This window comes from Trichomycterus rosablanca, chromosome 2, assembly GCF_030014385.1.
Source record: "Trichomycterus rosablanca isolate fTriRos1 chromosome 2, fTriRos1.hap1, whole genome shotgun sequence".
Classification (NCBI taxonomy): domain Eukaryota; kingdom Metazoa; phylum Chordata; class Actinopteri; order Siluriformes; family Trichomycteridae; genus Trichomycterus; species Trichomycterus rosablanca.
In genome coordinates, this window is record NC_085989.1 from 39,989,379 (window position 1) to 40,003,084 (window position 13,706).

The following is a 13,706-nucleotide window of genomic DNA, read 5'->3' on the forward strand; positions in this document are numbered from 1 at the left end:
CAGTCTAAGCAGTTGAGGGTTAAGGGCCTTGCTCAAGGGCCCAACAGTGGCAACCTTCTGATTACTAGTACAGTACCTTAACCACTAATCACTGGATATAATCTGAGCAATTATGGGTCTTGCTCAATGGCCCAAACAGTGGCAATTTGGTCATGGTGAGGCTTGAACTGGCAACCTTCTGATTACTAGTCCAGTCAGTACCTTAACCACTAATCACTGTAAACAATCTGAGCCATTACAGGTTAAGGGTCTTGCTCAATGGCCCAAACTGTAGCAACTTAGTGATGGTGAGGCTTGAACTGGCAACCTTCTGATTACTAGTCCAGTATCTTAACCACTAATCAGTGAATACAATCTGAGCAATTGTGGACCTTCTCAATGGCCCAAACAGTAGCAACTTGGTGATGGTGAGGCTTGAACTGCAACCTTATGATTACTAGTCAAGTACCTTACCACTGAGTTACCATAGACCACTGAAGTCGTGTCGTCATTTTGTAGGCCAGGCCATGCCATGTTGTTATGCCCATATTTGGTAACCCGGGTCTAAGAGAAATTTTGAATGGAAAATATGAATGGAGATTTCGCAAATTGCCTCTCTCGCATCCTGTAGTCATAAAAAATTTTCCAAAGCTGTTACGTTTTGTTTTATGGAGATTCTTCTGTCTATTATCACTGGATCCTCTGAATTATGAAGTAGTTAAAGAGTGAAAATATATATATTGCTACATGTAAGCTAATGCTACTGCGCACTGAATTGATGTCACTAAACTGGAAGCCTCCTAATGTTTTCTTTTTTTTCTTGTATAAGCCTCTTAAATAACCACACGAAGTAGCGCGATTCACCAGTGTAACAGTGGAGTGATATTCACAAGTTTTGGTTGATATTTTCAGTGGGTAGCTACATTAAAGTAGACAGCAAGGATGGTTGGGTGTTACGCCTTTGGTTGTACTCACCAAAAGCGAGCCGCTCGTTCCGTTGATTTGATTGGTGTAGTTCAGTGACATCTAATTAATGTGCAGTAGCATTAGCTTTCATGTAGCATTATTAGTATTACGACCCTTTAACAACCTCGTAATTCAGAGGATCCAGTGATGTACAGGAGAAAAATGTACATAGGACAAAACGTACAGGGTTCTGAACATGTTTATTTAGCACAGGATGCGTTAGAGTCGATTTTTTTAAAACCCCGTTCATTTTTCCCATAGGCAATCTGAGTTAGACCCGGGTCTCCAAATATGGGCATAACGGGGACTACAGAATGACGCACGACTTCAGTGGTCTATTGCCCCAGAAATAACTACAGTGGACCCTTGAGTTACGAATGGTTTACCATACGAACATTTCGGGTTACGAATGATCTTTTTCAACTTAACGTATGAACAAATTTCGGATTACGAACAGAAATTCGCTAAACACATGACATCACGAACAAGTTGACTCCAACCGTCTCTCTCTCTATATATATATACAGTGAGTGAACATTCGGACAGCGGACGATGTTTTCTTTATATTTTGTAAAATTCAATTTTAAAATGGCCCCAAAGAAGGTGCAGAGAAAGTGCAGCGGTGAGAAAATGAAAAAAAAAATCACTATTTGTTGTGTTGTATAATTACTCCTGCCAGTAGCTGTCACTGTGTATCAGGCAGTGGGGACAGTGAGTGAGAGAGAAGGAAATAGTCTGGGTAAAGTATTCTTTCTTTCGTGCAATTACAAAACATAACACTATTGAAATATAGAAGGAAATAATAGAGAAATATGAGAGTTATTGTTGTTTCTGGTAGATACATTTTATATAAAAAAGAAGGACATGTATTATGGTGTATGGTACAGCACATGTACTGTACTGAAATGTGATGTGTGTTTTATGTACGGTATTACTGTGTATTGTTGTTTATTATTGGTTGTTACAGTAAGGTACAGCTATAATTTAAGATTTAAGGGAAAATATAGTTTGAATTTATAACAAAAAAGACCATTTAAAACATAAGACATTCGAAAGGTTGGGTAAGGGGGGGTTTGGGAGGTCTGGCACAGATGAATTCTATTTACATTATTTCTTATGGTAAAAATAGGTTTAACTAACGAACATTTTGACTTAAGAACAGCCCTTCAGAACCAATTAAATTAAAGTCAAGGGTCTACTGTATACTGGAGTATACTCTCCTAATGATGATGGCATTCGTGGATCAAGCTGGTAAAACATATTTAAGATCATACTACTGGTCCAGGCGCACTGGGAACAGTGATTAATGTTAATAATAGTAGTTTAGCACCGATGACTTACTTGATGTCTCTTTTGGCGGTGCGTACAGCCACATACAGGTACCTCCAGCCCCCCGAACCCAGGTACACCCCGAGACCGGCTGCCACACTCCAGGACCAGGACGCTCCCAGCAGCCGGAGCAGGCCGATGGAGCCGAGAGATGCAGCATATTGCATCCTAAAATACATAAACAAATCCAGTAACATCGCTCCCTGTAACCCGTAAACTCAGAGAGACGCGTGTAACAACAACAGCACGGCCATGAAGTGCGGTCGAGCTAAAGAAGAGGGCGGGAGTAACAGTTACTTACCTATGAAGGAGTGAGGGCAGGTGAAGAGTGAGTAAGTGAGCGAGTGAACGAGTGAGTATGGAGGTCAGGCTGCGGGAAACATCAACACAAACAGCTCTTCCGTTAACAGCCCGGTTTAGGGGTTGCGGTCGACATGAGCGACCTTGTTTATGCTTCAAGTGTTGCTGAAGTTTGCTACAACCCCCCAAACTCTCTCTCATTCACTCAAACTGTGGTGAAGTCAGGTTATTTATAAAAAATAAAAATAAAATACAGCTTAAATAATGTTTATTAATGTCTTAAAAGTGTTAGTGACACTATTTTAACTGTTTAAAACTTTTGTGTAATTTACATTAAAAGCAAAAGTCCACATTTATTAGTGCAGGGGTCGTTTAAAACTGCAGCGTGATCCCGACGTGGTCCAAATGTCTTGTACGTCACTATACTAGTGCACTACATAGTGTACAAAGCAATAGCCTTTACACACCGTCCTAGTGACCATATTTCCACTATTGTTCGGTTTGGGATTTAACCTCAGTTAGTGAGAGTTTAAAATGGTGGCTGTCAGCATATTTTTTACAATAAAAGTCCGATGGCTTTTGACCTAGATAATGAGCTGAGAAGTTGGGTAATTTGGAAGATTCACTGACTCCTAAATAGGAATATGCGCACAAAGATTATCACATTTATTTTTGCTACATATTTTTTTAAAAGTATGGCCCTTTATGATATACGGGCCGCTCAGGTGGCGCAGCGGTAAAAACCCACGCTGTTCACCAGAGCTGGGATCTCTAATACATCTTATCGAATCTCGGCTCTGCCTGCCGGCCACATGAACAACGATCGGCCTGTTGTTCAGATAGGGGCGGGATTAAGCCGGATGAGGACATGCTTTACATTAGCAGTACAGCAAATAATAAATAATTATAATAATAATGTGAAAAAACAACTATAAGACAAAAAGGACTGAAATACTGATAAAAAAATGAAATGTGTTCAAAATAGACTTAAATGAGAAAAAAGACCTACAGTCCCAAAAAGGCAAAGAAGCCCAAAGCCTGGGGGCTGCAGCATTAAAAGATGTGCCAGCTATTGAAGAGAGTTTAGTTTAAGGAACAGTAAGAAACCTGCCATCAGAGGACCCAGGGTTGTGAAAAAAGCAGAAACTCCACAAGATATGCCAGGTCCAGACCACAAACAGCTTGTGACCATAAAGCACTATGTGGTCACAATTTTTTGTCTCTGCAGAGTTGTAGAAATGTGGTTATAAATAAGTTAAAAATAAACACTATTTGGGTTAATAATTAGGGGTGCCGGAGTCTAAAGCTACTCTCTGTAAAACTGACATTTTACTCTTTTTACGATTTTACATTGTAACTACATCTTCTGTTGTTTTACAACGAGGTGGTTCTGACGGAAACCTGTTTACCCTCTCGAGGTTAAAGACTGCAAATTCGAGACTGCAGTGCCAACAATGCTGCTCTTACTAGATGGGACGGGGACCTGGCGTGTTTGCACCAAAAATGTCCAGAACTTACAACGGACTTTATCACAGACTGGACTGAATAATGAAGAACTCCAATTATTTTTTTGCTAGTTACAACTTTCAGTTCAATTTAATTTTTGTCTGTATGAATTGTGTAAATCCCTCTATTTAAAGTATCCTCCAGGCCACCCAAAGAGGATGGGTCCCTTCTAAGTCTGGTTCCTCTCAAGGTTTCTTCCTTGAGAGCAACCATGGCCAACATACATATTAAGTACATAACACTAAAACCACCTCCTTGTTCCTACACTCACTGTCCATTTTATCAGCTCCACTTAACATATAGAAGCACTTGGTAGATCTACAATTACTGACTGTAGTCCATCTGTTTCTCTGCATGCTTTGTTAGCCCCCTTACATGCTGTTCTTCAATGGTCAGGACCACTACAGAGCGGGTATTATTTGGTGGTGGATGATTCTCAGCACTGCAGTGACATGGTGGTGGTGTGTTAGTGTGTGTTGTGCTGGTATGAGTGGATAAGACACAATAGTCATGATGGAGTTTTTAAACACCTCACTGTCACTGCTGGACTGAGAATAGTCCACCATCCAAAAATATCCAGCGAACAGCGCCCTGTAGGCAGCGTCCTGTGACCACTGATGAAAGTCTAGAAGATGACCAACTCAAAGAGCAGCAATAGATGAGCGATCGTCTCTGAATTTACATCTACAAGGTGGACCAACTAGGTAGGAGTGTCTAATAGAGTGGACAGTGAGTGGACATGGTATCCAAAAACTCCAGCAGCGCTGCTGTGTCTGATCCACTCATACCAGCACAACACACACTAACACACCACCACCATGTCAGTGTCACTGCAGTGCTGAGAATGATCCACCACCTAAATAATACCTGCTCTGTGGGGGTCATGTGGAGAGCCTGACCATTGAAGAACAGGGTGAAAGCAGGTTAAAAAGATATGTAGAGAAACAGATGGACTACAGTCAGTAATTGTATAACCATAAAGTGCTTCTGTATGGTAAGTAGAGCTGATAAAATGGACAGTGAGTGTAGAAACAAGGAGTAAGTAAACACAACCACCAAGATGAAATACTAAAAAATAAATTTTTTGCAAACGTTTCTTTACTTTTTATTATATAAAAAAACTTTTTATTCTTTATTTAATGTACTTAAAATAATAAAAACAAAAATGTTTGGATGCTCTTACAGTTGTAAAGTCAGAACATTATAAACTTAGGAATTTTTAGGCAGGTCAAGACATATCACATTTTCTGCTGGGCTTAAATTAAGGCCGGCAATGAGCAATTTACACGCATGAAAAAATGTCGAATAAAGTAAAAAACACATTCAGGTTTAGTTTTAAATGACAATTTTACATCAACTATCTAACAATCTACATACCACTTGTTATTATAACAGTACAAAGAGACAATTAGGGCTAGATGATATGACAATACATTATCAGTATATTAACATGACACACTTTTCTGGATATTGTGTGTACCATCAGGCATCAGTGCGTTTACAAATTTATAATTATTTACCGTAACAAATGACAAACTGCATGTTAAAGCTTTTTTTTTTATTTACTGTAAATGCTACCTCTCAGGAAACCTGAATATTTCGATAGATATTGTGTATTATGGCTACACTTGTAAAGGGGCAGGTTGCACCTCAAGAGAGGCACACCAGGTGAAGCCCCCACACCCACAGGATCACAATGGTAGAACACTGGAGCTAAAAAACCACAAACAAAAAAGGACAAAACTACTAACAAAATACAAGTGGTCTAAATAATGGAAACTGAAAGTAAAAGAAAACCAAATCAAAAATTTGCAGTCCGGGGCCGGTCAGGTGGCGCAGTGGTAAAAACACACGCTGGAACCAGAGCTGGGATCTCAAATACATCGTATCGAATCTCAGCTCTGCCTGCCGGCTAAGGCTGAGCGGCCACATGAACAACGATTGGCCTGTTGTTCAGATATGGGCGGGACTAATCTGGATGGGGTCTCTCTCCCATGACTGGTGCAATTACGACCTCTGCTGGCTGATTGATGGCACCTGCACAGAGATGAGAAAAGAGCGCTCTCAGGGTGTGTCTCTCCGTACACAACGCTGAGCTGCACTGCACTCGTTTAAGTGTAGGTGACAAGATTCATATGGCATGCTGCCCACGTGTCAGAGGAGGCGTGGTTAGCGTCGTTCTCCTCAATCAGAGCAAGGATCAGCATTGGTGGAGAGGAAGCATGACGCAATCGGGCAATTGGACACGCTAAAAGGGAGAAACGGGAGAAAATGCATAAACAACAACAACAAAAAATCTGCAGTCCAAACACTCTACACACACCACAAAAGCCCACAGTGAGGCTGGTATATAAAGGGCTCTCCCAGCTGCAGCAAATTAACGCTGATGAGACGCAGAGATTAACTGATTAAAGGGGACACTGCTGTCATTCTGCTCCATGCAAACCATAATGGCATGGCAGGTCGGCAAGATTCTGTAACCTGCGCCTTTTGCTGGTTTCTATGATATTTCTATGATATTTTTGCCATATCCCTCAACCTTACATCCCTCCCATTTATAATAATTATTTTGTCTGGCTCAAAGAGGTTGTTTCGACTAGTCTGGTGTAACCTTAAACTCCAAATAGGCAAACAATGTAAAAATGTTTTTAAAAAATCATGTTTCTCCATAGACTGACAGCACAGATTTCTCAAGCAATCCCAAGTACAACATTCAGGTTTAGAGTGTTTTATTAGAGCAATTGTTTTACCTTTGTTTTATGGCCCATTAAATAAAAAAAATTAAATAGGTAGAAGGAAACTTTTAACTGAAAATTAGTCCAGGGCCTGGTGCACCAGGTAGCAAATCCCAATGTAATAAATATAGTGTAATGCCAATAACTCTTTTATGATTCCAGCTCTTATGATTACCTCATTACAAACATTATAAACCCATTTTACTCAAAGTCATATATTCTGGAGTGGACTGTATCAGACTCATTAGACATGCATTGTATACAGGAACATAAATCCAGTGGATGAATTTAATTGCATTAACCATGATTCTGTTTAATGACCACCGCTTGGTCTGCTATACACTGTGTGGGCACTTATGTTAGTGTAAATGGATTTCCTGTCTTTCTGAGCCAGTACATGAGCTACTCTGGGTTAAAATGTTCCTGTTGGGCTGAAGAAGGCCACACACACGGCGAAGCACGGCCCGTCTCAGGAGGATGTACACCCATGGGTCCAGGATCTGGTTCCAGGATGCCATCCTCAAGCCTAGCAGAAGCTGCTGCTCATAATGTTGATCTGGCTTGCTGTAGCCTTTGTAGAACTGTCTCACTGATGTGGAGATGCAAATCTGAGTAAAGGAAAATGAACAATGCCCAGTTAGAACTGTACCTGTTACGTTTCTTTAATCATTGTTAGAATATCCATAAGGTCAAGTCAAGTCAAATTTATTTGTATATTGTGTTTTAGAATAGACTTTGTCTCTTTGTCTTCTTTGTAATTTTTTATGTCTAGTAACAACTACTAAAATGACACTGGAAGATTCAACATACCTTTAGACTCATTTAAAATAAAATCATAATAATTAATAATTCATTCATACAGCACCTTTCACAAACTCAATGCTGCTTTACAACAGCAGTGGAGTAAATAATAAATAATAATTGTAATAAATGTAAAAAAACAGCTATAAGACAAAAAGGACAGAAATACTGATTAAAAAGAAATGTCTTCAAAAGAGACTTAAATGGGGGCTGCAGCACAAAAAAAGATTTGCCACCCATTGTGGAAAGTCAAGGAACATCAGAGGACCCCAAGTTGTGAAAAAAGCAGGAACTTCACAAGATATACCGGGGCCAGAACATAAACAGCTTGTTGTTTGTTGCACATGAGCATTCTTGAGAATTACAATAATCAATACAGCAGAATATACCAGCATGAACGAATGTTTTAGCATCACTGGTGGTGAGTAATGACTGCAGATGGACAATGTTACAACGATGGAAAAATATAGATTGGGTTACTGACTTAATGTGAGTCCTAAAGGTGAGTGGGGAATCAAACAGTACAAGGTTTCTCGCAGTAGGCGAGGACTTCCTAAAAACATCATTAATGTCAATAGAGATGTTGGAAATTTTATTAATGAGGTTCTTAGGCCCACCTTACATGAGATCGATTTTGTCTATATTAAATAATAAATTTTAAATACTTTTGTTTCATAATTTTTAATATACTTCCAGCTCATGTGTCCACTTTAAATTTACACTAATTGTTTCCTTTTTTGCATTTAGCAGACGCTCTTATCCAGAGCGACTTACAGAAGTGCTTCCATAGTGAACATTACCTTACTCTAGTTTAAGTGGACAAATACAGTGGACCCTTGAGTTATGAACAATTAACCATACAAATATTTTGAGTTATGAACGATCTTTTTCAACTTAACGTACAAACTAATTTCAGATTACAAACAGAAATTCGCGAAACACGTGATGTCACGAACAAGTTTACTCCAACCGTCTCTCTCTCTCTCTCTCTCTCTCTCTCTCTCTCTCTCTCTCTATATATATATATATATATATATATATATATACAGTGAGCGAACATTCGGACAGTGGACAGTGTTTTTCTGGTGTAAAATTCAATATTAAAATGTCCCCAAAAAATGTGCAGAGAAAGTGCAGTGGTGAGAAAATGAAAAAAAAAAAAATCACTATTTGGTGTGTTGTATAATTACTCCTGCCAGTAGCTGTCACTGTGTATCAGACAGAGGGGACAGTGAGTGCGAGAGAATAAGGAAATCACTGAGTAAAGTATTCTTTCTTTCATGCAATTACACCTACAAAACACAACACTACTGAAATAAAGAAGGAAATAATAGAGAAATATGAGAGTTATTGTTATTTCTGGTAGATACATTTTATAAAACAAGGAAAGTTATTATGGTGTATGGTACAGCACACGTACTGTACTGAAATGTGATGTGTGTTTATGTACAGTACAGTACTACTGTGTATTGTTGTTTATTATTGTTTACTACAGGAATGCCTATTCTATAATTTAAGATTTAAGGGAAAATATAGTTTGAATTTATAACAAAAAAGACCATTTAAGACATAAGACATTAGAAAGGTTAGGTAAGGGGGTGGTTTGGGGGGTCTGGCACGGATTAATTCTGTTTACATTATTTCTTATGGGAAAAACAGGTTTAACTAACGAACATTTTGACTTAAGAACAGCCCTTTGGAACCAATTAAATTCGTAAGTCAAGGGTCTACTGTATAATATAAAGCTCATAGTAACAAATATTTGGACACAACAAATTTGTATATTTTGTTGCAAAACCTTGTGTAATGAGTAACTACTAGAGCTGGGCGGTTCCTGAATCACCCAGGTTAATGATTCAAATCTTTGTACTGAATCAGGAATAATGAGTCCGAAATCTTAATTAACCCAGGTCCTATAAGTCATCTGAATGGCTGCTGGCTGCCTCCTCCTTGAACCCTTGACCCATTAATATACCCATCTGATTGGTAGGTGAGTCCACCCCCCCTCTCCCCTATGATAAAGATTCCACTTAGAAAAAGTGTCAACTTGTCACTGACAAGAGAAGTGTGAGGTCACAAGAGAATTAAGAGAGAAGGATTTATTTACAGAAGATGAGTGCACGAGAACAAGTGATATTTGGATGCATTTTCATGCAGTAAATCAATCGCAATCAAGATGTCAGTACAAGTGACTCAAGTGAACCGGATCACATTAATGAGTGACTCAGATTAACCTGAGTCAGTAAAATGAACCAAATTTACCACCACTAGTAACTATTTACTAACCCTAGTAACTACCGTTTCTGTCATGAATGTAACCAAAGTGTAAACATGACATTATAATCTTAATAAACAAACAAACATCTTCATCATTACTAAGACCATGCAGTTGGAGTAAATATCGCTAAAGGAATCGGCAGCTGTAAGTGTCATCATAAAGAAATAATGCAAGAACTACATCAGTGCATTGAAAGCATTTAAGAGAACACCAAATCAGATGGTGAACGTATTTCTTAAACAGTCTTTTAAAAAAATCAATTAAAGTTGAAAAAATGATGTTGCTTGTGGTATTAAAACTGTTGTGGTATTGTTTGAAATGATTTTTCCACACCATTAAAGATCCTGGCTGGCTTAGCGAGACTATAACTGAGGCAATCAGAAGCAAGAAATGAGTTTTTTCTGCAATGCAATGTTTTTTTTGTTCAGACAAATATGTATAATAATGTGGTTTGAAAAACACTGAGGTAATAATTTAAAGTACAAGTGAGAACCACTCAAGTTTTGGTGTGGGATGTGGCTGCACTGAAGTAAGTTAAGCCTGACGTTTGAGAGTAAGATTTACCCTTGAGACTACTTGAGACTGAAAAAAAAATGAGGATAACAGCCTTCCAATTTATATCACTGTGTGAGACCACACTCAATGAAAATGAAAATGTAACAGATCCTTGAGGGACCTTTAAGTTCAGGAGGCTTTGTTGTCATTTCAGCTGTACATATTGAAATGAAACAATGTTCCTCCAGGACCAGGGTGCAACACAGAAGACAAGTGCAAAACAATACAACAAACACAATGCAAATAAAAAACTGTACAATAAATACAAAGACCTACAATAAATACAAGAGACTATTGAGGGGGATGGAACCAAAGACAAAGTAGCGTTGGCCAGTACATGGTACTGTGTAAATGATAAGTCAGGTAAAAAACATAAACTGTTATACAGTTAGCAGTGTAGGGTTTATATAGCAGCAGAGTTGGGACAGTATGGAAAATAAACAGAGTTTCTTACATTTACTTTGACTTTTATTTGATTGCAGACAGGATGAACCTGAGATATTTTATATTTTATCTGCTCAACTTCATTTCATTTATTAATAAACATCCATTCCTGCATTTCAGGCCTGCAACACATTCCAAAAAAAGTTGGGACAGCAAAGTATTTACCACTTTGTAATGTTGCCATTCCTTTTCACCACACTTAAAAGACGTTTTAGCACCGAGGATACCAAGTGATTTAGTGTTTCAGCTTTTATTTTGTCCCATTCTTCCTGCAAACACGTCTTAAATATGTGCAACAGTACAGGGTCGTCGTTGTCACATTTTTCATTTCAAAATTCTCCACACATTCTCTATTGGGGAGAGGTCAGGACTGCAGGCAGGCCAGTCAAGTACCTGCACCCTCTTCTTCCGCACCCATGCCTTTGTAATGTGTGCAGCATGTGGTTTTGCATTGTGTTGTTGAAAAATACATGAACGTCCCTGGAAAAGATGACGTTTTGAAGGCGGCATATGTTGCTCTAAGATCTCAATGTACTTTTCTGCATTAATGCTGCATCACAGAAGTGTAAATGACCTTTGCCAAGGACACTGACACAGCCCCATACCATGACAGAACCTGGCTTTTGGACTTGTTGCTGATAACAGTCTGGATGGTCCTTTTTGTCTTTGGTCCAGAGCACACAAGGTCCATTTTTTCCAAAAAAGACCTGGAATGCTGATTCATTTGACCACAATACATGTTTCCACTGTGTGATGGTCCATCCTAGATGCCTCCAAGCCCAGAGAAGTTGACGCCGCTTCTGGACATGGTTAACATAAGGCTTCTTTTTTGCACAGTAAAGATTTAAGTGGCATTTGTGCATGTAACTCCGTATTGTAGTGCTTGACAAAAGTTTGCCAAAGTAATCCCTCACCCATGTGGTTATATCAGCTATTGTTGAGTGGCGGTTCTTGATGCAGTGCCGTCTGACGGATCGAAGATCACAGGCGTTCAGCTTAAGCTTGCACTCTTGGCCTTTACGCACTGAAATTCCTCCTGATTCCTTGAATGGTTTAGTGATATTATGCACTGTAGAGGGATAAACATGCAAATCCCTTCCAATCTTTCTTTGAGGTACATTGTTTTTAAACATTTCAATCATTTTCTCATGCATTTGTTGACAAAATGGAGATCTGATCATCTTTGCTCATCAAAGACTCATCCTTTCCTGGATGCTGCTTTTGTACCAAACCATGATTATAATCACCTGTTTGAAATCACATAATTATTTAGTTTTTTCACCTCATTACCAGCCCTAAATTGCCCCCATCCCAACTTTTTTTGGAATGTGTTGCAGGCCTGAAATGCAGGAATGGAGGTATATTAATAAATGAAATGAAGTTGAACAGATAAAACATAAAATATCTTGGGTTCAAACTGTCTGCAATCAAATAAAAGTCAAAGTAAATGTAAGGAACACTGTGTTTTCATTTTATTAGCATTTTCCATACTGTCCCAACTTTTTCTGATTTGGGGTTGTAATATAGTCACTAAGTAGTAGTATGTATTGGAGTTGCCAGAGTCCAGGAAGCAAGACTGTTGGTTGTCTGTGTGACTGTATATGTGTGTGGGCGTTAATGAGTTTTTCGGATGGTGACTATGGCAGACAGGCACAAATCTATTTTACAACTCATAAGTACTTACAAGAAATGGACTCCAGGACACACAGGAAACTATAGTTATCACCACAAGCTGCACCATCATCTCCACATCCAGAGAATGCAGTGAAGATGATGTAGATGATCTGTGTCTCCTAGAAGAAGTTGGTTTTTGTCCTTGGTTGCTGAACCTGGCTTGCAAAAGTGTCAGCCAACTCACAGTGTTACAGAGAAGAGAGACCGTGAGGGCTGCAAGGCCCAGGCTTGAGAAGACCAATGCCAGGCTGGCATCAGCATGTGAGAGTTTACCATGTATGGGTAAGAAACACCAAGTACCAGGGAATTGAGGTTTATAGGTGCCCACATTGAGTAGGGGCAGCATTGCTATTATAAAGGCTACAGCTATGAGCAGAATTACAGCTACGCGAACATGGGCTATGGTGGCCATAGTGGAGTGCTGAAGGGGCTGAGTTATGCCCACACACCTCTCCACAGCCATGGCACTGCCAAGCAAGAGAGGACATAATCCAAAGTAGACCATACAGGCACCAAAAAGGTTGCATAAACCCTGAGGGGGTTCAGTCCTGGTTGCCTCAAGTGGCCTCCTGACTTTTCCCAAATGCAGGTGCAAAGCAAAAGCGCCAGTGACCAACTGACCCGCCAGATCAGTCAGAAGCAGAGAGGTGGCTAGTAGCAGAAATGATGTCTTTGCTCGGCGGTGGAAGCGGGCATAAGAGCTAGAAAGGATGGCCAGGCCTGTTAGATTTGAGAGGATCCCGAACGTCATGGTGAAGTAGGAAAGCCCAAAGTTTGCTGAGCTGGGAGATGAAGCTGTCGAGTTTAAATCCTGCTGACAGGGACAGGACAGGTTGAAGTCTGCAAACGGTTGTATTATAGTAGGAACAGGAGGGGTGAAGAGAAAATCCATGATGAGGTAATTGTCACACAGGCACCATCTGTAAAACATATTTCAAAGTTAATTATGTCAGCATATGCTTGTCCCTAATAGGTAATGACAATCATTACATAGAAAACAAAATCTAATTCAATTTAATGAGCACAAATTGAAATTTCACAGGCCCTATAAAGGAACCTTGAGGGACCATGCAGGAGGTTATTGTGCAGTTCAATTATTAAATTGTAATTTTAAACCTTTCAATAAATCTTTGTAGAAT

The 13,706-nt window shown here is 39.3% G+C and overlaps 2 protein-coding genes across 3 annotated transcripts in view; both read right to left on the reverse strand.

Moving 5' to 3' along the window:
• The window catches only part of slc27a1a (solute carrier family 27 member 1a), a 30,985-nt gene extending 28,256 nt beyond the window's left edge, over positions 1-2,729 (reverse strand). The window contains exons 1-2 of one of the 2 annotated variants that reach the window (XM_063015493.1): positions 2,576-2,729; positions 2,287-2,442 (exon numbers count right to left, since the gene is read on the reverse strand). In XM_063015493.1, coding sequence (XP_062871563.1) covers positions 2,287-2,441 — 155 coding nt within the window. In that variant the 5' untranslated portion in view covers position 2,442; positions 2,576-2,729. Of the gene's footprint in view, positions 1-2,286; positions 2,491-2,575 lie in introns of those variants that run through there. The other variant, XM_063015486.1, reaches the window with a different exon arrangement.
• Positions 2,730-7,174: 4,445 nt separating this feature from the next.
• Positions 7,175-13,459, reverse strand: ptger1c (prostaglandin E receptor 1c (subtype EP1)). Its single transcript, XM_063015506.1, has 2 exons — positions 12,578-13,459; positions 7,175-7,423 (listed from the first exon to the last, which is right to left on the reverse strand). The coding sequence occupies exons 1-2, from the start codon at positions 13,457-13,459 to the stop codon at positions 7,175-7,177; spliced, it is 1,131 nt and encodes a 376-aa protein (XP_062871576.1).
• Between the last annotated feature and the right edge of the window lie 247 nt (positions 13,460-13,706).

What these genes read in the sequence shown, in the direction of transcription:
- ptger1c (XM_063015506.1), bottom strand. Translation starts at nt 13,459, where the DNA reads ATGGATTTTCTCTTCACCCCTCCTGTTCCTACTATAATACAACCGTTT. An exon ending in TGTCCTGGAGTCCATTTCTT is followed by an intron (nt 7,424 to 12,577) that starts GTAAGTACTTAT and finishes TCCTTTACTCAG; the next exon opens with ATTTGCATCTCCACATCAGT.